The sequence below is a fragment of the Lissotriton helveticus genome, chromosome 10 (assembly GCF_964261635.1).
Source record: "Lissotriton helveticus chromosome 10, aLisHel1.1, whole genome shotgun sequence".
Taxonomy (NCBI): Eukaryota; Metazoa; Chordata; class Amphibia; order Caudata; family Salamandridae; genus Lissotriton; species Lissotriton helveticus.
The window spans coordinates 104,435,587-104,462,128 of NC_136071.1; the positions used below are offsets into that span (position 1 = coordinate 104,435,587).

At 38.7% G+C, this 26,542-nt stretch overlaps 2 protein-coding genes and 2 long non-coding RNA genes across 4 annotated transcripts in view; all 4 read right to left on the reverse strand.

Annotated features, from left to right (window-relative positions):
• Window positions 1-3,586, reverse strand: part of LOC144783948 (uncharacterized) — a 376,042-nt gene extending 372,456 nt beyond the window's left edge. The window contains exons 1-3 of the mRNA XM_078662677.1: window positions 3,569-3,586; window positions 2,962-3,170; window positions 2,640-2,755 (exon numbers count right to left, since the gene is read on the reverse strand). Of these exons, the coding sequence (XP_078518803.1) occupies window positions 2,640-2,755; window positions 2,962-3,170; window positions 3,569-3,586 (343 nt within the window). The remainder of the gene's footprint in view (window positions 1-2,639; window positions 2,756-2,961; window positions 3,171-3,568) is intronic.
• Window positions 3,587-4,218: 632 nt separating this feature from the next.
• Window positions 4,219-6,036, reverse strand: LOC144785445 (uncharacterized). Its single transcript, XR_013601899.1, has 3 exons — window positions 5,933-6,036; window positions 4,845-4,963; window positions 4,219-4,352 (listed from the first exon to the last, which is right to left on the reverse strand). It is a non-coding gene; the product is annotated as an uncharacterized LOC144785445 (long non-coding RNA).
• Window positions 6,037-6,145: 109 nt separating this feature from the next.
• On the reverse strand, window positions 6,146-20,021 carry LOC144783949 (uncharacterized). The gene is made up of 14 exons (XM_078662678.1): window positions 20,004-20,021; window positions 19,398-19,606; window positions 19,076-19,191; window positions 14,704-14,822; window positions 14,355-14,525; window positions 13,839-14,077; window positions 13,622-13,725; window positions 12,536-12,654; window positions 11,886-12,044; window positions 10,653-10,861; window positions 10,331-10,446; window positions 7,016-7,134; window positions 6,667-6,837; window positions 6,146-6,388 (listed from the first exon to the last, which is right to left on the reverse strand). The coding sequence occupies exons 1-14, from the start codon at window positions 20,019-20,021 to the stop codon at window positions 6,146-6,148; spliced, it is 2,112 nt and encodes a 703-aa protein (XP_078518804.1).
• Window positions 20,022-20,717: 696 nt separating this feature from the next.
• On the reverse strand, window positions 20,718-22,473 carry LOC144785539 (uncharacterized). Its single transcript, XR_013601952.1, has 3 exons — window positions 22,370-22,473; window positions 21,281-21,399; window positions 20,718-20,789 (listed from the first exon to the last, which is right to left on the reverse strand). It is a non-coding gene; the product is annotated as an uncharacterized LOC144785539 (long non-coding RNA).
• Window positions 22,474-26,542: the final 4,069 nt, after the last annotated feature.

A 26,542-nucleotide genomic window follows, 5' to 3' on the forward strand; every position in this document is an offset into this window, starting at 1 on the left:
GTGCATGCTTAGGTTATGACTAATTTCTAGTTCTTTAAACCTTGCATAATGTGACACTGACAGATTTCAGCAGCTTTCCAACATAAGTTCTTGCAACTCTGGTGAAGCTTTCAAGACCCAAGTACCAGCCCCACAGTTCTTACTTGCAGAGCCTGTCTTTATTCACCTCTAGGTCTGGATCCCAGCCACTACAACTGGCCCTTCAAGGATGAGCAATACACCAGTTTTGCAATTCCCAAGCCTCCTCCTTCTAAATTACTCAATAAGGGATGAGAATACTGACTAGAGAATGCAACCAGCGAACATAGAAACCTGCATACCAACAAAATCTACTCATGGCCAAGGCTTTGGTAGTGCTGTCTGTTGAAGCCTGGTGCAGCTGGAACATTAGTCCTATATCTATATGCATGAAACAGCAAATCATAGTCCAAGAACTATTAGTCCTACTGTTAAGCAATAGGTCATCCATCAGGATTCTATTCTTTGATTTGGAGGAAGCCTTTCTCTCAGCCTGTGGTGTGAACATTTCTTGGACTATTGCCGTAATGCAGACTTTAGACTTGTTATCTAAGATCAACCAAGCTTATGGGTGCTCATTTAGAAATGAGCAGAGGTTTGGCAAGAGCAAAAAACTAGCAAATGATGTGTGCTCCCCTAATTGTGATCCCACCTGATTGAGCAGTGGGAGATCGCTTGCTTTTCAAAAATGGAGCCTCAGTTTGATTTCCTATCTAAGAGGCTTTGCTGTAGGCTGACCACCAAAGGTTCACCCACTTAACAGTCCTGGAACCTCCACTCCAATTAGAATCAGTCTTTAAGCATGTTTGTTCTAATGGCTTCATAAAAAGCATGGTCACTTGAAACAGAAAAAAAACTGATAGGCACATTCAGGGAGAAACCTTCCAGTGCACCAAAGACATTCCTTTCTTGTTTTGCCAAACACTGGTTAGGGGGTTGTATCTGAAAAAAACAACAATGCCAATTGGAGCCTTCCTAACATATGGTGGAAGCACTGTTGTCCAGAAACTCCCCACCACAGTGATGGGAAACCCTAAGCATGCTATGGTAGTATTCATTTGCCAGACTCCAGTGTAGCATCCTCTGCAGGATGGCAGATGGCCCACTGTCCTCTCATTTGCTGACTTTGCTGATGAAATCTCTAGATGAAAAGACAACCATTCTCCAAAATGAGAGGGAGGTAAAATTGATACATACAGGGGGAAGTTGCACAAATGCTTTCTTCCAGAGACAGTGTAAAATAATGCCATCAAGGAAAGCTGTGGCAAGAGTTTGACAGGTACACCTCTTTGTGCAGTGATTATGCCCAGCAAGAGTTGATGTGCTAAACCTGCTGGTGTCCTATAATCTTATTTATACTCTCTGTAAGAGTATAGGGATCAGGGTTCTACTCCATTTCAGACATCTATCATGTAAGTTATGTTTCTCCCTTCAAAATGTCAGCATTCTGGCTTTGGCTCAGGAGTTAATAGCTATCCCAAACACATGTGCTCTATATACCATAGGGGCACCAATAGGTCCTGTAGGAAATAGGAGTTACTGCATTTTATTTTGGGAAGCCACCATTACTAGTTAAGAATACTGCCAATCGGCCTGTGTCACCTTGTGGTATTGTTGGAACCCTTTGTGAAGTTGTAGTAGGCCTATTGCCACTCATATGTTGATTATTGCTTTGAATGGAACAGCATGAAGGCAGAGATTAGGTACGTCCTTGCTCCTTTTTTCCCGTTTGAGAAGAACTACCCTAAATCCTTCTTGGTACCTGCGGTTATTAGTAGGCCAGGGCAGATTTTTCAGAGTTGCAGTACCTGGAGCTCCACGTAGTGCTGAAAAAACTCTGCCATGCTAAGCAGAGCTCAGTGAGCGGAGGTGTCCAGTACATCAAGAATTTCGTGTTAATTTTCAGTGCCAAAAGTTTCCCTCCCCTGTAAAACCAGTGTGCGCGACATCACGTGGAGCGCCAGAGAGGCCTTCTTCCTTCTGCCACTTAAGTAGATTTCCTATTCAAGCGGCAGCTTCTTCAACACTAGCTGCAGCTTTCTCAATGTGAGTCGGAGCAGCCTGCCACAACCGCCCGTGTTTAGAAATCTCGCTGGGAGGGGGTCTAGTGTGCAAATTCTCTAGCTTGCTTTTTCCAACTTCACTCCTCTAAGCATCGCTTCACACAGTTTTTCGCAGATCCAGGCAGAGGGTGGAGTGGGCAAAACTCCACAAAGCTTCGCGCACCCCTAGTTATTAATCACGTTTTGATTAATGACACTGTGGTGTCCTTTTGGTACGAGATAACACCCGTTGCCAATGTGGCTATAGTTTCACACGTACACTGGTGGATTCAGATGTCACAGCTGAACTTGTATGATAGGTGCTCAGCTAACAAGCAGTGCTGCACTGCAGTGTGTCCTCAGTTGTCATTAGAGTGGGTCAGAGAAATGATATTCAGTGAGTGTTTTTTCATGTCAGTTAGATCCCAGAAACCATGCAAATTGATCAAAATCAGACACACTTTACACCTTTTCAGCACCTAGGTTTTGGGTTAATTTAGTAAATTGATGTGTGCTTTAGCAATGACCATAATAGAAAATGATATAGACATACACAATTGCCTTTGCAGTATACTGTACCTGTGTTAAGAGATTCTTGAGATTTTTGGCTTAGAAACTCCTTGATATAAAATCTGTAGACTGCCACTTTTGAGTCAGTTGTTAGAGAAATGTAAAGCATGTCAAATCCTTTCAGTCTGCAAAAGATAGATGAACAGTTTACACATTTTACCATTTTCTACCAGTTGACATTTGAGTGCAATAAGTTACCATTGCTGTGGTATAAGCTGAAAGCAGATTCAACTTTGTATAACATGTCAATCTACAGAATCCTTTCAAAGAATTTAATTCCAGCAAATTCAATCTCAGATGTTTCTTGTAGAACGCAAAGCCAAATACTTACATTTCATGGTAGGAGTCGCAAGTAATATTTTTTGGTAGTTGATGAAGATGGGTTTCATTGAAGCTTCCCAACAATTCAAACAGATCCTTTTGAATGAACACTTTCCAATCATTCGGGGTAAAAGACGAGAAGTTGGAGCTCCCATTCTCCAAAATAACTGTTATTAATGTCTGTTTTATTATGTTGATTTGGGAAACACTGAGATGTTCCTGAAAAAAAATGAAAAGTACAAGTTATATTTGTAATAAAGAAAAAATTCGGAAATATTTCTTTAAACTAACGAACACAATCATGCTATTTCAAAAGAAAAGATTGTCCATGTAGACATTTTCATGGAGTAGTGCATTTTGTCACATAAACATGGTGATAATTAAACAACACTATTGCAATTGCTTAGTAGAAAGAGATTGCTCTATAAATAATGGCAAGCAGGTTAAACACTGAAGGAAGTCAGGAGAGTAGATAAAACACAAAGGTTTAATTAATTAGTCAGTCCTGCTTTGCTGCTGGAACATTGTGTATGCCCTCCATCCCCTTATTTAGAGGAGTATTTCATAAATATTTTACGGAGGAATACCAATGGCCTAAAGTATTTGTTTTGTATTGCCTGTTTGTTTTTCTCCATTTTATATGAATATTTCAAAATCTATATGAAACATGTTTCCACATGTTCTATGATACTGTATTTAGTAATGTTGCTCTCATCTTCTTTATTTTCTAATCATTGTGTGATCTGTAATTATAACACTAAACATACAATAGAGTCAACTTTTCTCAAATACAGTTTTATGTGTTAAGGATATTTAATATCTTTACCATGAACTTCTCCTCCTTGCCTCTGGTGTCTACATATTAGTTGGTGTAAGCTACTTGCAGGAGGATTAATGTTCAAACTAAGAGAGCAATTTGAGATGACCTCTGTGGAACACCTTCAATCTATGATTCTCTATCTTCATATGCACTGCTCCACTCTTGGGTATGTCTGTTCCATGATGATTACAATGGTAGAACTGCAGAACCCCTTTCTGTTGGTGTTTTTTTTTACCTGTTCACCACAGAGTCATCTTCATCATATCATGGCTTTGTGACATTGTTACCATTACAAAAGGTTTCATCTCCCATTGTCATTCATTATTTGGGTTCATATGTCAACTACAAACTTTTGGTGTTTTTCACTAGCCCACTATTTTATGTTGTCCCTTAAGTTGATGTCATTGCATAGGTTTCCATACCTTTTCAGAAGCAGAAAGGATATTTTCCAAAAACACTGGGACTTCATCTGGTGTCACAAGGCTAAGTATTTGCTTTAGCAGTGAAGGGTTGATGATAACTTCTGGTTTTGTCAAGAGCACAGCTGTTTCATTTGGTGATAGATTTTCAGTAAGCACCTCCTGAATATGACAGATAAAAAGCATACAATGTTGAAACTGCAGGACTCTAGCATGTAGCAAGCTTTAAAGCAAATAACTGTACCTACAATTCATACATTAACATATATACATAGTTTCTGGAGTCAGTATGACACCAGACTGAGCGCAGATTTAAAACAAATTCCCTTGAGAGTATTTAAAGTAGAAACTTCAAATGCATCTACTTTGTGTTATAGAAAGTGCTCCCGTCTAAACGTCTTGCCATTCTTTTAAAAAGGCATGTAAGTTGACTTGAGAAGCACTATTATTGTTATTCGAAGAAATATATAGTGCTGGTATCAATGCTAGAAAAATCCTTCTAATTTAAGCTACTGATCCTGCCCTGAATAAAGATGGTGACATACAAGAAAGGAAATGCAAAGAATAATGTAGTGAGAAAAGACTTCAGACAACCCATTTGCTACTAGTGAAACTGTGCGCCAAATAGATATGTTTTTCAGCTGCACCACTTACTATGCTTAGATTGGGGTACAGGGCTATAAGGTTCGAGACTGAAGCATATGAGGAGAAGGCACCCAAATTCTTCACTAGCCATTCCTTTGTTCCGCTTGTATTTGATGCGCATGCAGAGCCTAAACAAAAGAAAGGTTTCATTAAGCACTGAATAACAGGTGTTAAGGCATTGTGATGAATTTGTAATGAAAGCAGAATATTTAACTGCTGCTCTATAATTTTATTAAGCCTGTTGTGCTGATATATATATCAAATGTGCCTAAAGAAAGAAGTCTCAAAAATAAAGTTGGTCGAAAATGCATCTCTGTCAATAACAGATTTTGGCAGCCACTGAACTGTCTGTTTTGAACTTTGTGATTCAGGGGACTATTTGAATACTTTTTTTTAATGCAAATCCAACATAATGTTCACATCATATTTTTTACAAAGGAGACACCATCTAAATCTAACCTTCTATGTCAGGCCTACATGTGAGGAAGTGTACTATTTACCTGTATGACCGACCCTTGCAGAGTGACAGCGAGTAGCACTGGTATATTACCATATTCCGTTGTAGACTAATAAAATTATATTTTGCTGAGAACAGTATTAATCACTACATTTTAGAGAACTTCTTATGTGGAAAGTGAGTTATTATCTGCTGTCTAGCTTCAGTCTACTTTTTCTTGTAACATCCTCATCTTTGTAAATGGGTGTATTTCGCTTTTTTCATTTCCTTGGGTAGATATATTTTAGTTTCTGATATCAGTAATTTACACATGCAGAGAATCATGAAAGTCACTTTAACAATTTTCTTGAAGTGCACCATTGGGTGACAATACATTTTTTTATTCACTAAGAGAATATTCAATAGGAACATAATAGATAATTGTATTCAAAAATTGGTTTTGCACCGCAGGTTCCTATAGTAATATCACAATTGTAAGGGTGCACTATAGGTTGCACCGAGAATACAGTGGTATTGGAGCATCCCAGAAATACTGAGGCCTATAATACCTGTAATTATCGGTGTCAGAATAAAAATGTTGTACATTCTGCCCTGTGGCAATAAAGTCTCAAGCTTCATATTGCAATTAAAATATGTGTACCTGTTTTGTTAAACTGTTGAGAAAGGTATTTTTCACTGAATTCGTAAATGGCACGTTTGTTATTGACATCGAGTTCAAGGACTACATCGCTCAGCTGTTTTATTCTGTAGTCATTAATAAAAGGGAAAAAAGAAAATAAGGAGGACTAAATAGAAAACCAATCCATTCACTTTTCATTGCAGATATTTAAAAGTAGCCTTTGATGACTTTTACTTACATTGTTTGGTAGGCTTCACATGTTATATTGAGTGGTAATCGTGATAGATCAGATACATCAATGACCTTCAGAAATAGTTCAATGACAATCTGGAAAAGTCTGACCCATTCATTCATATTTTTCAAGCTCCAGTTCATGTTGAGTGCAGATAAAGTGTTGTTCAAAAACTCTTTTTGAGTTGAAAGTGTGAAGAAAGCTGACGCATTACACAAAGTCACATTTGTAGATGGGTTTGAGCTCTGTGAAAGGCAATAAATATTTATCAGTGATAAATGCTTGTGATGAGAAGTAGAAGTATGATTAGAAGATCATGATTTATAGCTGAAAACAGAACACATTTTAGAAAGGGTATTAATAATTTCTTTTTGGGTTGTTGAGGAGGGTTTATTATTTCAACACTCTGTTCACAAACTTTTAAAAAAAAGATAGTGATTTTGGATGAGACACACCATGTCACTTAGAACTGAGGCTATTTTTTAAATATTGATACACCCTCTGTGAATAATACAATACTTACGAGACAAATAGTCATCTTTAAAGTGTTAAGATACTGAAAAAATACTTCATTGTTGTCAAAGTGCAAGATTCGACCCAGAATTAATGTTTTTAATGTTTCATTTTTAAATTCATCCACATATATGGTGATTCCAGCCAGCTCCTCTGCTGTAAGATTACTGGGTATAAACACCTAGAGAAAATAAAGAACAGTGAATTTCAAATTTGAATCTTGAATGACTTCAATGTTGAAAGAATGTTATTATTGATTTATCCTTCAGTGTATTTCATTGAAACACATAATTTCATATTTAAAAAGGCAAATTCATGTATTTCTTCTAATGTTTGAAGGTGTATTTCAAATTGCCTACCTTGTTAAAATTACTGTTGAACTGTGCAAGATCTTCAATGTTAGATTGCTGAATGAACTGCATTAGGTTTTCCTGTACCCATGATGTAATACCTGATGTTTCACACGCGATGCCTGTGCCTGAAATAGAGTTGCGTTAAAGATTAACTTTAGTCTTGTGAAAAGTTTTGCATTCTGAAACACCCTAAGTGCGTCTCTTCTCTTGAATGATATTAGCATAAAGTTTGCATCTGCTTTAGTTCTTTAGCTCTTGCGAAAATGAAAACAATAAATCTGGCACCCTCATAAATAGGAACGTGTTCGCGGCTTATGATGAAGGATATTCTGTGTTTGATTTGGTCTGTGGTAGATTTGTACATCATAATAACATTACTTTTACACTATGACACTTTCCTATTATCAAGTTGTCAACACAGTACAGAAATTGCTTCTGTTGTGGATAAGTGGTCAATTTTACATATCAGTGCATCACATGCATGTATGCATCAGGTCCTACTCAACCTTATCCTTAAGCATATGTGTATCTTCAACTGTTCTTTCTTTTGGAGAGTATTATTAATCAGAAGCTTTTTCTTTTAGTCTTAGTAACTTTCTAATGTGGAACCCTGGCACAAACAATTCTAGATCGCTCAATCATATTTTGGCTGCTTTTTTGTCCCACCATCATTGTTTTTCTTTTGCATGCTTAGGTTATGACTAATTTCTAGTTCTTTAAACCTTGCATAATGTGACACTGACAGATTTCAGCAGCTTTCCAACATAAGTTCTTGCAACTCTGGTGAAGCTTTCAAGACCCAAGTACCAGCCCCACAGTTCTTACTTGCAGAGCCTGTCTTTATTCACCTCTAGGTCTGGATCTCAGCCACTACAACTGGCCCTTCAAGGATGAGCAATACACCAGTTTTGCAATTCCCAAGCCTCCTCCTTCTAAATTACTCAATAAGGGATGAGAATACTGACTAGAGAATGCAACCAGCGAACATAGAAACCTGCATACCAACAAAATCTACTCATGGCCAAGGCTTTGGTAGTGCTGTCTGTTGAAGCCTGGTGCAGCTGGAACATTAGTCCTATATCTATATGCATGAAACAGCAAATCATAGTCCAAGAACTATTAGTCCTACTGTTAAGCAATAGGTCATCCATCAGGATTCTATTCTTTGATTTGGAGGAAGCCTTTCTCTCAGCCTGTGGTATGAACATTTCTTGGACTATTGCCGTAATGCAGACTTTAGACTTGTTATCTAAGATCAACCAAGCTTATGGGTGCTCATTTAGAAATGAGCAGAGGTTTGGCAAGAGCAAAAAACTAGCAAATGATGTGTGCTCCCCTAATTGTGATCCCACCTGATTGAGCAGTGGGAGATCGCTTGCTTTTCAAAAATGGAGCCTCAGTTTGATTTCCTATCTAAGAGGCTTTGCTGTAGGCTGACCACCAAAGGTTCACCCACTTAACAGTCCTGGAACCTCCACTCCAATTAGAATCAGACCTTAAGCATGTTTGTTCTAATGGCTTCATAAAAAGCATGGTCACTTGAAACAGAAAAAAAACTGATAGGCACATTCAGGGAGAAACCTTCCAGTGCACCAAAGACATTCCTTTCTTGTTTTGCCAAACACTGGTTAGGGGGTTGTATCTGAAAAAAACAACAATGCCAATTGGAGCCTTCCTAACATATGGTGGAAGCACTGTTGTCCAGAAACTCCCCACCACAGTGATGGGAAACCCTAAGCATGCTATGGTAGTATTCATTTGCCAGACTGCAGTGTAGCATCCTCTGCAGGATGGCAGATGGCCCACTGTCCTCTCATTTGCTGACTTTGCTGATGAAATCTCTAGATGAAAAGACAACCATTCTCGAAAATGAGAGGGAGGTAAAATTGATACATACAGGGGGAAGTTGCACAAATGCTTTCTTCCAGAGACAGTGTAAAATAATGCCATCAAGGAAAGCTGTGGCAAGAGTTTGACAGGTACACCTCTTTGTGCAGTGATTATGCCCAGCAAGAGTTGATGTGCTAAACCTGCTGGTGTCCTATAATCTTATTTATACTCTCTGTAAGAGTATAGGGATCAGGGTTCTACTCCATTTCAGACATCTATCATGTAAGTTATGTTTCTCCCTTCAAAATGTCAGCATTCTGCATTTGGCTCAAGAGTTAATAGCTATCCCAAACACATGTGCTCTATATACCATAGGGGCACCAATAGGTCCTGTAGGAAATAGGAGTTACTGCATTTTATTTTGGGAAGCCACCATTACTAGTTAAGAATACTGCCAATCGGCCTGTGTCACCTTGTGGTATTGTTGGAACCCTTTGTGAAGTTGTAGTAGGCCTATTGCCACTCATATGTTGATTATTACTTTGAATGGAACAGCATGAAGGCAGAGATTAGGTACGTCCTTGCTCCTTTTTTCCCGTTTGAGAAGAACTACCCTAAATCCTTCTTGCTACCTGCGGTTATTAGTAGGCCAGGGCAGATTTTTCAGAGTTGCAGTACCTGGAGCTCCACGTAGTGCTGAAAAAACACTGCCATGCTAAGCAGAGCTCAGTGAGCGGAGGTGTCCAGTACATCAAGCATTTCGTGTTAATTTTCAGTGCCAAAAGTTTCCCTCCCCTGTAAAACCAGTGTGCGCTACATCACGTGGAGCGCCAGAGAGCGCTTCTTCCTTCTGCCGCTTAAGTAGATTTCCTATTCAAGCGGCAGCTTCTTCAACACGAGCTGCAGCTTTCTCAATGTGAGTCGGAGCAGCCTGCCACAACCGCCCATGTTTAGAAATCTCGCTGGGAGGGGGTCTAGTGTGCAAATTCTCTAGCTTGCTTTTGCCAACTTCACTCCTCTAAGTATCGCTTCACATAGTTTTTCGCAGATCCAGGCAGAGGGTGGAGTGGGCAAAACTCCACAAAGCTTCGCGCACCCCTAGTTATTAATCACGTTTTGATTAATGACACTGTGGTGTCCTTTTGGTACGAGATAACACCCGTTGCCAATGTGGCTATAGTTTCACACGTACACTGGTGGATTCAGATGTCACAGCTGAACTTGTATGATAGGTGCTCAGCTACCACACAGTGCTGCACTGCAGTGTGTACTCAGTTGTCATTAGAGTGGGTCAGAGAAATGATATTCAGTGAGTGTTTTTTCATGTCAGTTAGATCCCAGAAACCATGCATATTGATCAAAATCAGACACACTTTACACCTTTTCAGCACCTAGGTTTTGGGTTAATTTAGTAAATTGATGTGTGCTTTAGCAATGATCATAATAGAAAATGATATAAACATAAACAATTGCCTTTGCAGCATACTGTACCTGTGTTAAGAGATTCTTGAGATTTTTGGCTTAGAAACTCCTTGATATAAAATCTGTAGACTGCCACTTTTGAGTCAGTTGTTAGAGAAATGTAAAGCATGTCAAATCCTTTCAGTCTGCAAAAGATAGATGAACAGTTTACACATTTTACCATTTTCTACCAGTTGACATTTGAGTGCAATAAGTTACCATTGCTGTGGTATAAGCTGAAAGCAGATTCAACTTTGTATAACATGTCAATCTACAGAATCCTTTCCAAGAATTTAATTCCAGCAAATTCAATCTCAGATGTTTCTTGTAGAACGCAAAGCCAAATACTTACATTTCATGGTAGGAGTCGCAAGTAATATTTTTTGGTAGTTGATGAAGATGGGTTTCATTGAAGCTTCCCAACAATGCAAACAGATCCTTTTGAATGAACACTTTCCAATCATTCGGGGTAAAAGACGAGAAGTTGGAGCTCCCATTCTCCAAAATAACTGTTATTAAGGTCTGTTTTATTATGTTGATTTGGGAAACACTGAGATTTTCCTGAAAAAAATGAAAAGTACAAGTTATATTTGTAATAAAGAAAAAAATTCGGAAATATTTCTTTAAACTAAAGAACACAATCATGCTATTTCCAAGAAGAGGTTGTCCATGTAGACATTTTCATGGAGTAGTGCATTTTGTCACATAAACATGGTGATAATTAAACAACACTATTGCAATTGCTTAGTAGAAAGAGATTGCTCTATAAATAATGGCAAGCAGTTTAAACACTGAAGGAAGTCAGGAGAGTAGATAAAACACAAAGGTTTAATTCCTTAGTCAGTCCTGCTTTGCTGCTGGAACATTGTGTATGCCCTCCATCCCCTTATTTAGAGGAGTATTTCATAAATATTTTACGGAGGAATACCAATGGCCTAAAGTATTTGTTTTGTATTGCCTGTTTGTTTTTCTCCATTTTATATGAATATTTCAAAATCTATATGAAACATGTTTCCACATGTTCTATGATACTGTATTTAGTAATGTTGCTCTCCATCTTCTTTATTTTCTAATCATTGTGTGATCTGTAATTATAACACTAAACATACAATAGAGTCAACTTTTCTCAAATACAGTTTTATGTGTGAAGGATATTTAATATCTTTACCATGAACTTCTCCTCCTTGCCTCTGGTGTCTACATATTAGTTGGTGTAAGCTACTTGCAGGAGGATTAATGTTCAAACTAAGAGAGCAATTTGAGATGACCTCTGTGGAACACCTTCAATCTATGATTTTCTATCTTCGTATGCACTGCTCCACTCTTGGGTATGTTTGTTCCATGATGATTACAATGGTAGAACTGCAGAACCCCTTTCTGTTGGTGGTTGATTTTTACCTGTTCACCACAGAGTCATCTTCATCATATCATGGCTTTGTGACATTGTTACCATTACAAAAGGTTTCATCTCCCATTGTCATTCATTATTTGGGTTCATATGTCAACTACAAACCTTTGGTGTTTTTCACTAGCCCACTATTTTATGTTGTCCCTTAAGTTGATGTCATTGCATAGGTTTCCATACCTTTTCAGAAGCAGAAAGGATATTTTCCAAAAACACTGGGACTTCATCTGGTGTCACAAGGCTAAGTATTTTCTTTAGCAGTGAAGGGTTGATGATAACTTCTGGTTTTGTCAAGAGCACAGCTGTTTCATTTGGTGATAGATTTTCAGTAAGCACCTCCTGAATATGACAGAAACAAGCATACAATGTTGAAACTGCAGGACTCCAGCATGTAGCAAGCTTTAAAGCAAATAACTGTACATAAAATTCACACATTAACACATATACATAGTTTCTGGAGTCAGTATGACACCAGACTGAGCGCAGATTTAAAACAAATTCCCTTGAGAGTATTTAAAGTAGAAACTTCAAATGCATCTACTTTGTGTTATAGAAAGTGCTCCCGTCTAAACGTCTTGCCATTCTTTTAAAAAGGCATGTAAGTTGACTTGAGAAGCACTATTATTGTTATTCGAAGAAATATATAGTGCTGGTATCAATGCTAGAAAAATCCTTCTAATTTAAGCTACTGATCCTGCCCTGAATAAAAATGGTGACATACAAGAAAGGAAATGAAAAGAATAATGTAGTGAGAAAAGACTTCAGACAACCCATTTGCTACTAGTGAAACTGTGCGCCAAATAGATATGTTTTTCAACTGCACCACTTACTATGCTTAGATTGGGGTACAGGGCTATAAGGTTCGAGACTGAAGCATATGAGGAGAAGGCACCCAAATTCTTCACTAGCCATTCCTTTGTTCCGCTTGTATTTGATGCGCATGCAGAGCCTAAACAAAAGAAAGGTTTCATTAAGCACCGAATAACAGGTGTTAAGGCATTGTGATGAATTTGTAATGAAAGCAGAATATTTAACTGCTGCTCTATAATTTTATTAAGCCTGTTGTGCTGATATATATATCAAATGTGCCTAAAGAAAGAAGTCTCAAAAATAAAGTTGGTCGAAAATGCATCTCTGTCAATAACAGATTTTGCCAGCCACTGAACTGTCTGTTTTGAACTTTGTGATTCAGGGGACTATTTGAATACTTTTTTTAATGCAAATCCAACATAATGTTCACATCATATTTTTTACAAAGGAGACACCATCTAAATCTAACCTTCTATGTCAGGCCTACATGTGAGGAAGTGTACTATTTACCTGTATGACCGACCCTTGCAGAGTGACAGCGAGTAGTACTGGTATATTACCATATTCCGTTGTAGATTAATAAAATTATATTTTGCCGAGAACAGCATTAATCTCTACATTTTAGAGAACTTCTTATGTGGAAAGTGAGTTATTGCCTGCTGTCTAGCTTCAGTCTACTTTTACTTGTAACATCCTCATCTCTTTAAATGGGTGTATTTCGCTTTTTCATTTCCTTGGGTAGATATATTTTAGTTTCTGATATCAGTAATTTACACATGCAGAGAATCATGAAAGTCACTTTAACAGTTTTCTTGAAGTGCACCATTGGGTGACAATACATTTTTTTATTCACTAAGAGAATATTCAATTGGAACATAATAGATAATTGTATTCAAAAATTGGTTTTGCAACGCAGGTTCCTATAGTAATATCACAATTGTAAGTGTGCGCTATAGGTTCCACCGAGAATACAGTGGTATTGGAGCATCCCAGAAGTACTGAGGCCTATAATACCTGTAAATATGGGTGTCAGAATAAAAATGTTGTACATTCTGCCTTGTGGCAATAAAGTTTCAAGCTTCATATTGCAATTAAAATATGTGTACCTGTTTTGTTAAACTGTTGAGAAAGGTATTTTTCACTGAATTCGTAAATGGCACGTTTGTTATTGACATCGAGTTCAAGGACTACATCGCTCAGCTGTTTTATTCTGTAGTCATTAATAAAAGGGAAAAAAGAAAATAAGGAGGACTAAATAGAAAACCAATCCATTCACTTTTCATTGCAGATATTTAAAAGTAGCCTTTGATGACTTTTACTTACATTGTTTGGTAGGCTTCACATGTTATATTGAGTGGTAATCGTGATAGATCGGATACATCAATGACCTTCAGAAATAGTTCAATGACAATCTGGAAAAGTCTGACCCATTCATTCATATTTTTCAAGCTCCAGTTCATGTTGAGTGCAGATAAAGTGTTGTTCAAAAACTCTTTTTGAGTTGAAAGTGTGAAGAAAGCTGACGCATTACACAAAGTCACATTTGTAGATGGGTTTGAGCTCTGTGAAAGGCAATAAATATTTATCAGTGATAAATGCTTGTGATGAGAAGTAGAAGTATGATTAGAAGATGATGATTTATAGCTGAAAACAGAACACATTTTAGAAAGGGTATTAATAATTTCTTTTTGGGTTGTTGAGGAGGGTTTATTATTTCAACACTCTGTTCACAAACTTTAAAAAAAAGATAGTGATTTTGGATGAGACGCACCATGTCACTTAGAACTGAGGCTATTTTAAAAATATTGATACACCCTCTGTGAATAATACAATACTTACGAGACAAATAGTCATCTTTAAAGTGTTAAGATACTGCAAAAATACTTCATTGTTGTCAAAGTGCAAGATTCGATCCAGAATTAATGTTTTTAATGTTTCATTTTTAAATTCATCCACATATATGGTGATTCCAGCCAGCTCCTCTGCTGTAAGATTACTGGGTATAAACACCTAGAGAAAATAAAGAACAGTGAATTTCAAATTTGAATCTTGAATGACTTCATTGTTGAAAGAATGTTATTATTGATTTATCTTTCAGTGGATTTCATTGAAACACATAATTTCATATTTAAAAAGGCAAATTCATGTATTTCTTCTAATGTTTGAAGGTGTATTTCAAATGGCCTACCTTGTTAAAATTACTGTTGAACTGTGCAAGATCTTCAATGTTAGATTGCTGAATGAACTGCATTAGGTTTTCCTGTACCCATGATGTAATACCTGATGTTTCACACGCGATGCCTGTGCCTGAAATAGAGTTGCCTTAAAGATTAACTTTAGTCTTGTGAAAAGTTTTGCATTCTGAAACACCCTAAGTGCGTCTCTTCTCTTGAATGATATTAGCATAAAGTTTGCATCTGCTTTAGTTCTTTAGCTCTTGCGAAAATGAAAACAATAAATCTGCCACCCTCATAAATAGGAACGTGTTTGCGGCTTATGATGAAGGATATTCTGTGTTTGATTTGGTCTGTGGTAGATTTGTACATCATAATAACATTACTTTTACACTATGACACTTTCCTATTATCAAGTTGTCAACACAGTACAGAAATTGCTTCTGTTGTGGGTAAGTGGTCAATTTTACATATCAGTGCATCACATGCATGTATGCATCAGGTCCTACTCAACCTTATCCTTAAGCATATGTGTGTCTTCAACTGTTCTTTCTTTTGGAGAGTATTATTAATCAGAAGCTTTTTCTTTTAGTCTTAGTAACTTTCTAATGTGGAACCCTGGCACAGACTATTCTAGATCGCTCAATCATATTTTAGCTGCTTTTTTGTCCCACCATCATTGTTATTCTTGTGCATGTGTAATAATGACTAATTATTAGTTCTTTAAAACCATGCATAATTTGTCACTGACGTTTTTCATCAGCTTTTCGCATGTAACACAAACCAGCCCCACAGTTCTTACTTGCGTAGCCTGTCTTTATTCACCTCTAGCTATGGATCCCAACCACTACGACTGGCCCTTCAAGGATGGGCAATACGCCAGTTTTGCAATTCCCAAGCCTTCTCCTTCTAAATAACTCAAAAAGGGATGTGAATACTGACTAGAGAATGCAACCGGCAATCACAGAAACCTGCATACCAACAAAATCTACTTATGGCCAAGGCTTTGGTAGTGCTGTCTGTTGAAGCCTGATACAGCTGGAACATTAGTCCTATATCTATATGCACGAAACAGCAAATCATAGTCCAAGAACTATTAGTCCTACTGTTAAGCAATAGGTCCTCCATCAGGATTCTATTATTTGATTTGGAGGAAGCCTTTCTCTCAAACTGTGGTATGAACATTTCTTGGACTATTGCTATAATACAGCAGAGACTGCAGACTTTGTATCTAAGATCAACCAAGCTTATGGGTGCTCATTTAGAAATGAGCAGAGGTAGCCAAAAACAAGCAAATGACTTGTGCTCCCCTAATTGTGATCCCGCCTGATTGAGCAGTGGGAGATCGCTTGCTTTTCAAAAATGGAGCCTCAGTTTGATTTCATATCTAAGAGGCTTTGCTGTAGGCTGACCACCAAAGGTTCACCGACTTAACAGTCCTGGAACCTTCACTCCAATTAGAATCAGATTTTAAGCATGTTTGTTCTAATGGCCCCATAAAAAGCATGGTCACTTGAAACAGGAAAAATAACGGATAGGCACATTCAGGGAGAAACCTTCCAGTGCACCATAGACATTCCTTTCTTGTTTTGCCAAACACGGGTTAGGGGGTTGTATCTGAAAAAAAAAACAATGCCAATTGGAGCCTTCCTAACATATGGTGGAAGCACTGTTGCCCAGAAATTCTCCACCACAGTGATGGGACACCCTAAGCATGCTATGGTAGCATTCATTTGCCAGACTACAGTGTAGCATCCTCTGCAGGATGGCAGATGGCTCACAAACATCTCATTTGGTAACTTTGCCGAGGAAATCTCTAGATGAAATGACAACCATTCTCCAAAATGAGAGGGAGGTCAAATTGATACATACGGGGGAAATTGCACACATGCTTTCTTCCAGAGTCAGCGTAAAATTAATGCCACCAAGGAAAGCTGTAAAACACACAAGATGATGGACGGAATGTTGCACAGTGGCAAAACATTCACCCCCAGTCACAGATCTGGGTTTAATCCATCGTTATTTTTCTCACCAAGCCATCCCAGTTCAGACATGGCCATATGCAAATCAGTCTTGACCCTGTGCCTCATGGGAACCATCCAGACCGAACTGCCAAGCCATGTCTTCCCTGGACCAAAATCAAGCATCCTAGGACCGGTTTCTGGCTATCAGCCGTCTTCAGCCAAGATAGCTTGACTCCAGTGGCTTAGTGAGCATGGGACCCACGTCTGAGCATACCATTGCCACATAGGGTGAACAGCAAAACACACAAGATGATGGACGGAATGTTGCACAATGGCAAAACATTCACCCCCAGTCTGGGGTGAATGTATGACATTGTTCTGCATTCTGTCCATCAACTGTTGTTTTTGCATTTGTCACCCCGAGTGGGATGGGTATGCTCAGACCTGAGTCCCATGTTCTCCACACCACTGGAGTCAAGCTATCCTGGCTGAATACGGCTGATAGCCAGAAACTGGTCCAAGGATGCTTGATTCCGGTCCAGGAAAGACATGGCTTGGCAGTTCGGGCTGGACTGTTCCCATGAGGCACAGGGTCAAGGCTGATTTGCATATGGCCATGTCTGAACTGGGGTGGTGTGGAGTGCAAAAAAATGATGGATTTAGGCCCAGATCTCTGTACTGGGGTGAATGTATGACATTGTTCTGCATTCTGTCCATCAACTGTTATTTTTGCATTTGTCACCCCGAGTGGGATGGGTATGCTCAGGCGTGAGTCCCATGTTCTCCATACCACTGGAGTCAAGCTAGGCTGGCTGAAGACGGCTGATAGCCAGACACCGGTCCAAGGATGCTTGATTCCGGTCCAGGAAAGACATGGCTTGGCAGTTCGGGCTGGACTGGTCCCATGAGGCACAGGGTCAAGGCTGATTTGCATATGGCCATGTCTGAACTGGGGTGGTGTGGAGTGCAAAAAAATGATGGATTTAGGCCCAGATCTCTGTACTGGGGTGAATGTATGACATTGTTCTTCATTCTGTCCATCAACTGTTGGTTTTACCAAGGAAAGCTGTGGCAAGAGTTTGACAGGTACACCTCTTTGTGCAGAGAATATGCCCAGCAAGATTGTATGTTCTAAACCTGCTGGTGCACTATAATCTTATTTATACTCTCTGTAAGAGTATAGGGATCAGGGTTCAATTTCAGACATCTATCACGTAAAATATTTTTCTCCCTTCAAAATGCCAATATTCTGGTTTTGGCTCAAGTGTTAATAGCTATCCCAAACACATGAACTCTATATACCATAGGGGCACCAATAGGTCCTGTAGGAAATAGGAGTTACTGCATTTTATTTTGGGAAGCCACAGTTACTAGTTAAGATTACTGCAAATCGGCTTGTATCACCTTGTGGTATTGTTGGAACCCTTTGTTCAGTTGTAGTAGGCCTATTGCCACTCATATGTTGATGATTGCTTTGAATGGAACAGCATGAAAGCAGAGATTAGGTACGTCTTTGCTCCTTTTTTCCCGTTTGAGATGAACTACCCTAAATCCTTCTTGCTACCTGCGGTTATTAGTAGGCCAGGGCAGATTTTTCAGAGTTGCAGTACCCGGAGCTCCACGTAGTGCTGAAAAAACTCTGCCATGCTAAGCAGAGCTCAGTGAGCGGAGGTGTCCAGTACATCAAGCATTTTGTGCTAATTTTCAGTGCCAAAAGTTTCCCTCCCCTGTAAAACCAGTGTGCGCGACAGCAGGTGGAGCGTCAGAGAGCGCTTCTTCCTTCTGCCGCTCAAGTAGATTTCCTATTTGACCGCAGCTTCATCAACACGAGCTGCAGCTTTCTCAATGTGAGTCGGAGCAGCCTGCCACAACCGGCCGTGTTCAGAAATCTCGCTGGGAGGGGGTCTAGTGTGCAAATTATCTAGCTTGCTTTTGCCAACTTCACTCCTCTAAGCATCGCTTCACGTAGTTTTTCTCAGATCCAGGCAGAGGGTGGAGTGGGCAAAACTCCACAAAGCTTCGCCCACCCCTAGTTATTAATCACTTTCTGATTAATGACACTGTGGTGTCCTTTTGGTACGAGATAACACCCGTTGCCAATGTGGCTATAGCTTCACACGTACACTGGTGGATTCAGATGTCACAGCTGAACTTGTATGATAGGTGCTCAGCTACCACACAGTGCTGCACTGCAGTGTGTCCTCAGTTGTCATTAGAGTGGGTCAGAGAAATGATATTCAGTGAGTGTTTTTTCATGTCAGTTAGATCCCAGAAACCATGCATATTGATCAAAATCAGACACACTTTACACCTTTTCAGCACCTAGGTTGTGGGTTAATTTAGTAAATTGATGTGTGCTTTAGCAATGATCATAATAGAAAATGATATAGACATAAACAATTGCCTTTGCAGTATACTGTACCTGTGTTAAGAGATTCTTGAGATTTTTGGCTTAGAAACTCCTTGATATAAAATCTGTAGACTGCCACTTTTGAGTCAGTTGTTAGAGAAATGTAAAGCATGTCAAATCCTTTCAGTCTGCAAAAGATAGATGAACAGTTTACACATTTTACCATTTTCTACCAGTTGACATTTGAGTGCAATAAGTTACCATTGCTGTGGTATAAGCTGAAAGCAGATTCAACTTTGTATAACATGTCAATCTACAGAATCCTTTCCAAGAATTTCATTCCAGCAAATTCAATCTCAGATGTTTCTTGTAGAATGCAAAGCCAAATACTTACATTTCATGGTAGGAGTCGCAAGTAATATTTTTAGGTAGTTGATGAAGATGGGTTTCATTGAAGCTTCCCAACAATACAAACAGATCCTTTTGAATGAACACTTTCCAATCATTCGGGGTAAAAGACGAGAAGTTGGAGCTCCCATTCTCCAAAATAACTGTTATTAAGGTCTGTTTTATTATGTTGATTTGGGAAATACTGAGATTTTCCTGAAAAAAATGAAAAGTACAAGTTATATTTGTAATAAAGAAAAAAATTCGGAAATATTTCTTTAAACTAAAGAACACAATCATGCTATTTCCAAGAAGAGGTTGTCCATGTAGACATTTTCATGGAGTAGTGCATTTTGTCACATAAACATGGTGATAATTAAACAACACTATTGCAATTGCTTAGTAGAAAGAGATTGCTCTATAAATAATGGCAAGCAGTTTAAACACTGAAGGAAGTCAGGAGAGTAGATAAAACACAAAGGTTTAATTCCTTATTCAGTCCTGCTTTGCTGCTGGAACATTGTGTATGCCCTCCATCCCCTTATTTAGAGGAGTATTTCATAAATATTTTACGGAGGAATACCAATGGCCTAAAGTATTTGTTTTGTATTGCCTGTTTGTTTTTCTCCATTTTATATGAATATTTCAAAATCTATATGAAACATGTTTCCACATGTTCTATGATACTGTATTTAGTAATGTTGCTCTCCATCTACTTTATTTTCTAATCATTGTGTGATCTGTAATTATAACACTAAACATACAATAGAGTCAACTTTTCTCAAATACAGTTTTATGTGTGAAGGATATTTAATATCTTTACCATGAACTTCTCCTCCTTGCCTCTGGTGTCTACATATTAGTTGGTGTAAGCTACTTGCAGGAGGATTAATGTTCAAACTAAGAGAGCAATTTGAGATGACCTCTGTGGAACACCTTCAATCTATGATTCTCTATCTTCATATGCACTGCTCCACTCTTGGGTATGTTTGTTCCATGATGATTACACTGGTAGAACTGCAGAACCCCTTTCTGTTGGTGGTTGTTTTTTACCTGTTCACCACAGAGTCATCTTCATCATATCATGGCTTTGTGACATTGTTACCATTACAAAAGGTTTCATCTCCCATTGTCATTCATTATTTGGGTTCATATGTCAACTACAAACCTTCGGTGTTTTTCACTAGCCCACTATTTTATGTTGTCCCTTAAATTGATGTCATTGCATAGGTTTCCATACCTTTTCAGAAGCAGAAAGGATGTTTTCCAAAAACACTGGGACTTCATCTGGTGTCACAAGGCTAAGTATTTGCTTTAGCAGTGAAGGGTTGATGATAACTTCTGGTTTTGTCAAGAGCACAGCTGTTTCATTTGGTGATAGATTTTCAGTAAGCACCTCCTGAATATGACAGAAACAAGCATACAATGTTGAAACTGCAGGACTCTAGCATGTAGCAAGCTTTAAAGCAAATAACTGTACATAACATTCACACATTAACATATATACATAGTTTCTGGAGTCAGTATGACACCAGACTGAGCGCAGATTTAAAACAAATTCCCTTGAGAGTATTTAAAGTAGAAAATTCAAATGCATCTACTTTGTGTTATAGAAAGTGCTCCCGTCTAAACGTCTTGCCATTCTTTTAAAAAGGCATGTAAGTTGACTTGAGAAGCACTATTATTGTTATTCGAAGAAATATATAGTGCTGGTATCAATGCTAGAAAAATCCTTCTAATTTAAGCTACTGATCCTGCCCTGAATAAAGATGGTGACATACAAGAAAGGCAATGAAAAGAATAATGTAGTGAGAAAAGACTTCAGACAACCCATTTGCTACTAGTGAAACTGTGCACCAAATATATATGTTTTTCAGCTGCACCACTTACTATGCTTAGATTGGGGTACAGGGCTATAAGGTTCGAGACTGAAGCATATGAGGAGAAGGCACCCAAATTCTTCACTAGCCATTCCTTTGTTCCGCTTGTATTTGATGCGCATGCAGAGCCTAAACAAAAGAAAGGTTTCATTAAGCACCGAATAACAGGTGTTAAGGCATTGTAATGAATTTGTAATGAAGGCAGAATATTTAACTGCTGCTCCATAATTTTATTAAGCCTGTTGTGCTGATATATATATATCAAATGTGCCTAAAGAAAGAAGTCTCAAAAATAAAGTTGGTCGAAAATGCATCTCTGTCAATAACAGATTTTGCCAGCCACTGAACTGTCTGTTTTGAACTTTGTGATTTAGGGGACTATTTGAATACTTTTTTAATGCAAATCCAACATAATGTTCACATCATATTTTTTACAAAGGAGACACCATCTAAATCTAACCTTCTATGTCAGGCCTACATGTGAGGAAGTGTACTATTTACCTGTATGACCGACCCTTGCAGAGTGACAGCGAGTAGCACTGGTATATTACCATATTCCGTTGTAGATTAATAAAATTATATTTTGCCGAGAACAGCATTAATCACTACATTTTAGAGAACTTCTTATGTGGAAAGTGAGTTATTACCTGCTGTCTAGCTTCAGTCTACTTTTTCTTGTAACATCCTCATCTTTTTAAATGGGTGTATTTCGCTTTTTTCATTTCCTTGGGTAGATATATTTTTTGTTTCTGATATCAGTAATTTACACATGCAGAGAATCATGAAAGTCACTTTAACAGTTTTCTTGAAGTGCACCATTGGGTGACAATACATTTTTTTATTCACTAAGAGAATATTCAATTGGAACATAATAGATAATTGTATTCAAAAATTGGTTTTGCAATGCAGGTTCCTATAGTAATATCACAATTGTAAGGGTGCGCTATAGGTTCCACCGTGAATACAGTGGTATTGGAGCATCCCAGAAGTACTGAGGCCTATAATACCTGTAATTATGGGTATCAGAATAAAAATGTTGTACATTCTGCCTTGTGGCAATAAAGTCTCAAGCTTCATATTGCAATTAAAATATGTGTACCTGTTTTGTTAAACTGTTGAGAAAGGTATTTTTCACTGAATTCGTAAATGGCACGTTTGTTATTGACATCGAGTTCAAGGACTACATCGCTCAGCTGTTTTATTCTGTAGTCATTAATAAAAGGGAAAAAAGAAAATAAGGAGGACTAAATAGAAAACCAATCCATTCACTTTTCATTGCAGATATTTAAAAGTAGCCTTTGATGACTTTTACTTACATTGTTTGGTAGGCTTCACATGTTATATTGAGTGGTAATCGTGATAGATCGGATACATCAATGACTTCCAGAAATAGTTCAATGACAATCTGGAAAAGTCTGACCCATTCATTCATATTTTTCAAGCTCCAGTTCATGTTGAGTGCAGATAAAGTGTTGTTCAAAAACTCTTTTTGAGTTGAAAGTGTGAAGAAAGCTGACGCATTACACAAAGTCACATTTGTAGATGGGTTTGAGCTCTGTGAAAGGCAATAAATATTTATCAGTGATAAATGCTTGTGATGAGAAGTAGAAATATGATTAGAAGATCATGATTTATAGCTGAAAACAGAACACATTTTAGAAAGGGTATTAATAATTTCTTTTTGGGTTGTTGAGGAGGGTTTATTATTTCAACACTCTGTTCACAAACTTTAAAAAAAAGATAGTGATTTTGGATGAGACGCACCATGTCACTTCGAACTGAGGCTAATTTTTAAAATATTGATACACCCTCTGTGAATAATACAATACTTACGAGACAAATAGTCATCTTTAAAGTGTTAAGATACTGCAAAAATACTTCATTGTTGTCAAAGTGCAAGATTCGACCCAAAATTAATGTTTTTAATGTTTCATTTTTAAATTCATCCACATATATGGTGATTCCAGCCAGCTCCTCTGCTGTAAGATTACTGGGTATAAACACCTAGAGAAAATAAAGAACAGTGAATTTCAAATTTGAATCTTGAATGACTTCAATGTTGAACGAATGTTATTATTGATTTATCTTTCAGTGGATTTCATTGAAACACATAATTTCATATTTAAAAAGGCAAATTCATGTATTTCTTCTAATGTTTGAAGGTGTATTTCAAATGGCCTACCTTGTTAAAATTACTGTTGAACTGTGCAAGATCTTCAATGTTAGATTGCTGAATGAACTGCATTAGGTTTCCCTGTATCCATGATGTAATACCTGATGTTTCACACGCGATGCCTGTGCCTGAAATAGAGTTGCGTTAAAGATTAACTTTAGTCTTGTGAAAAGTTTAGCATTCTGAAACACCCTAAGTGCGTCTCTTCTCTTGAATGATATTAGCATAAAGTTTGCATCTGCTTTAGTTCTTTAGCTCTTGCGAAAATGAAAACAATAAATCTGGCACCCTCATAAATAGGAACGTGTTTGCGGCTTATGATGAAGGATATTCTGTGTTTGATTTGGTCTGTGGTAGATTTGTACATCATAATAACATTACTTTTACACTATGACACTTTCCTATTATCAAGTTGTCAACACAGTACAGAAATTGCTTCTGTTGTGGATAAGTGGTCAATTTTACATATCAGTGCATCACATGCATGTATGCATCAGGTCCTACTCAACCTTATCCTTAAGCATATGTGTGTCTTCAACTGTTCTTTCTTTTGGAGAGTATTATTAATCAGAAGCTTTTTCTTTTAGTCTTAGTAACTTTCTAATGTGGAACCCTGGCACAAACAATTCTAGATCGCTCAATCATATTTTGGCTGCTTTTTTGTCCCACCATCATTGTTATTCTTGTGCATGTGTAATAATGACTAATTATTAGTTCTTTAAAACCATGCATAATTTGTCACTGACGTTTTTCATCAGCTTTCGCATGTAACTCTGGTGAAGCTTTTAAGACCCACAAACCAGCCCCACAGTTCTTACTTGCATAGCCTGTCTTTATTCACCGCTAGCTATGGATCTCAACCACTACGACTGGCCCTTCAAGGATGGGCAATACACCAGTTTTTGCAATTCCCAAGCCTTCTCCTTCTAAATAACTCAATAAGGGATGTGAACACTGACTAGAGAATGCAACCGGCAATCACAGAAACCTGCATACCAACAAAATCTACTTATGGCCAAGGCTTTGGTAGTGCTGTCTGTTGAAGCCTGGTGCAGCTGGAACATTAGTCCTATATCTATATGCATGAAACAGCAAATCATAGTCCAAGAACTATTAGTCCTACTGTTAAGCAATAGGTCCTCAATCAGGATTCTATTATTTGATTTGGAGGAAGCCTTTCTCTCAAACTGTGGTATGAACATTTCTTGGACTATTGCTATAATGCAGCAGAGACTGCAGACTTTTTATCTAAGATCAACCAAGCTTATGGGTGCTCGTTTAGAAATGAGCAGAGGTAGCCAAAAACTAGCAAATGACGTGTGCTCCCCTAATTGTGATCCCGCCTGATTGAGCAGTGGGAGATCGCTTGCTTTTCAAAAATGGAGCCTCAGTTTGATTTCATATCTAAGAGGCTTTGCTGTAGGCTGACCACCAAAGGTTCACCCACTTAACAGTCCTGGAACCTTCACTCCAATTAGAATCAGATTTTAAGCATGTTTGTTCTAATGGCCTCATAAAAAGCGTGGTCACTTGAAACAGGAAAAATAACGGATAGGCACATTCAGGGAGAAACCTTCCAGTGCACCATAGACATTCCTTTCTTGTTTTGCCAAACACGGATTAGGGGGTTGTATCTGAAAAAAAAAAAACAATGCCAATTGGAGCCTTCCTAACATATGGTGGAAGCACTGTTGCCCAGAAATTCTCCACCACAGTGATGGGAAACCCTAAGCATGCTATGGTAGCATTCATTTGCCAGACTACAGTGTAGCATCCTCTGCAGGATGGCAGATGGCTCACAAACATATCATTTGGTAACTTTGCCGATGAAATCTCTGGATGAAATGACAACCATTCTCCAAAATGAGAGGGAGGTAAAATTGATACATACGGGGAAAATTGCACACATGCTTTCTTCCAGAGTCAGCGTAAAATTAATGCCACCAAGGAAAGCTGTAAAACACACAAGATGATGGACGGAATGTTGCACAGTGGCAAAACATTCACCCCCAGTCACAGATCTGGGTTTAATCCATCGTTATTTTTCTCACCAAGCCATCCCAGTTCAGACATGGCCATATGCAAATCAGTCTTGACCCTGGGCCTCATGGGAACCGTCCAGACCGAACTGCCAAGCCATGTCTTCCCTGGACCAAAATCAAGCATCCTAGAACCGGTTTCTGGCTATCAGCCGTCTTCAGCCAAGATAGCTTGACTCCAGTGGCTTAGTGAGCATGGGACCCACGTCTGAGCATACCCTTGCCACATAGGGTGAACAGCAAAACACACAAGATGATGGACGGAATGTTGCACAATGGCAAAATATTCACCCCCAGTCTGGGGTGAATGTATGACATTGTTCTGCATTCTGTCCATCAACTGTTGTTTTTGCATTTGTCACCCCGAGTGGGATGGGTATGCTCAGACGTGAGTCCCATGTTCTCCACACCACTGGAGTCAAGCTATCCTGGCTGAATACGGCTGATAGCCAGAAACTGGTCCTAGGATGCTTGATTCCGGTCCAGGAAAGACATGGCTTGGCAGTTCGGGCTGGACTGTTCCCATGAGGCACAGGGTCAAGGCTGATTTGCATATGGCCATGTCTGAACTGGGGTGGTGTGGAGTGCAAAAACATGATGGATTTAGGCCCAGATCTCTGTACTGGGGTAAATGTATGCGTTGTTCTGCATTCTGTCCATCAACTGTTGTTTTTGCATTTGTCACCCCGAGTGGGATGAGTATGCTCAGGCGTGAGTCCCATGTTCGCCACACCACTGGAGTCAAGCTATCCTGGCTGAAGACGGCTGATAGCCAGAAACCTGTCCTAGGATGCTTGATTCCGGTCCAGGAAAGACATGGCTTGGCAGTTCGGGCTGGACTGTTCCCATGAGGCACAGGGTCAAGGCTGATTTGCATATGGCCATGTCTGAACTGGGGTGGTGTGGAGTGCAAAAAAATGATGGATTTAGGCCCAGATCTCTGTACTGGGGTGAATGTATGACATTGTTCTGCATTCTGTCCATCAACTGTTGTTTTTGCATTTGTCACCCCGAGTGGGATGGGTATGCTCAGGCGTGAGTCCCATGTTCTCCACACCAC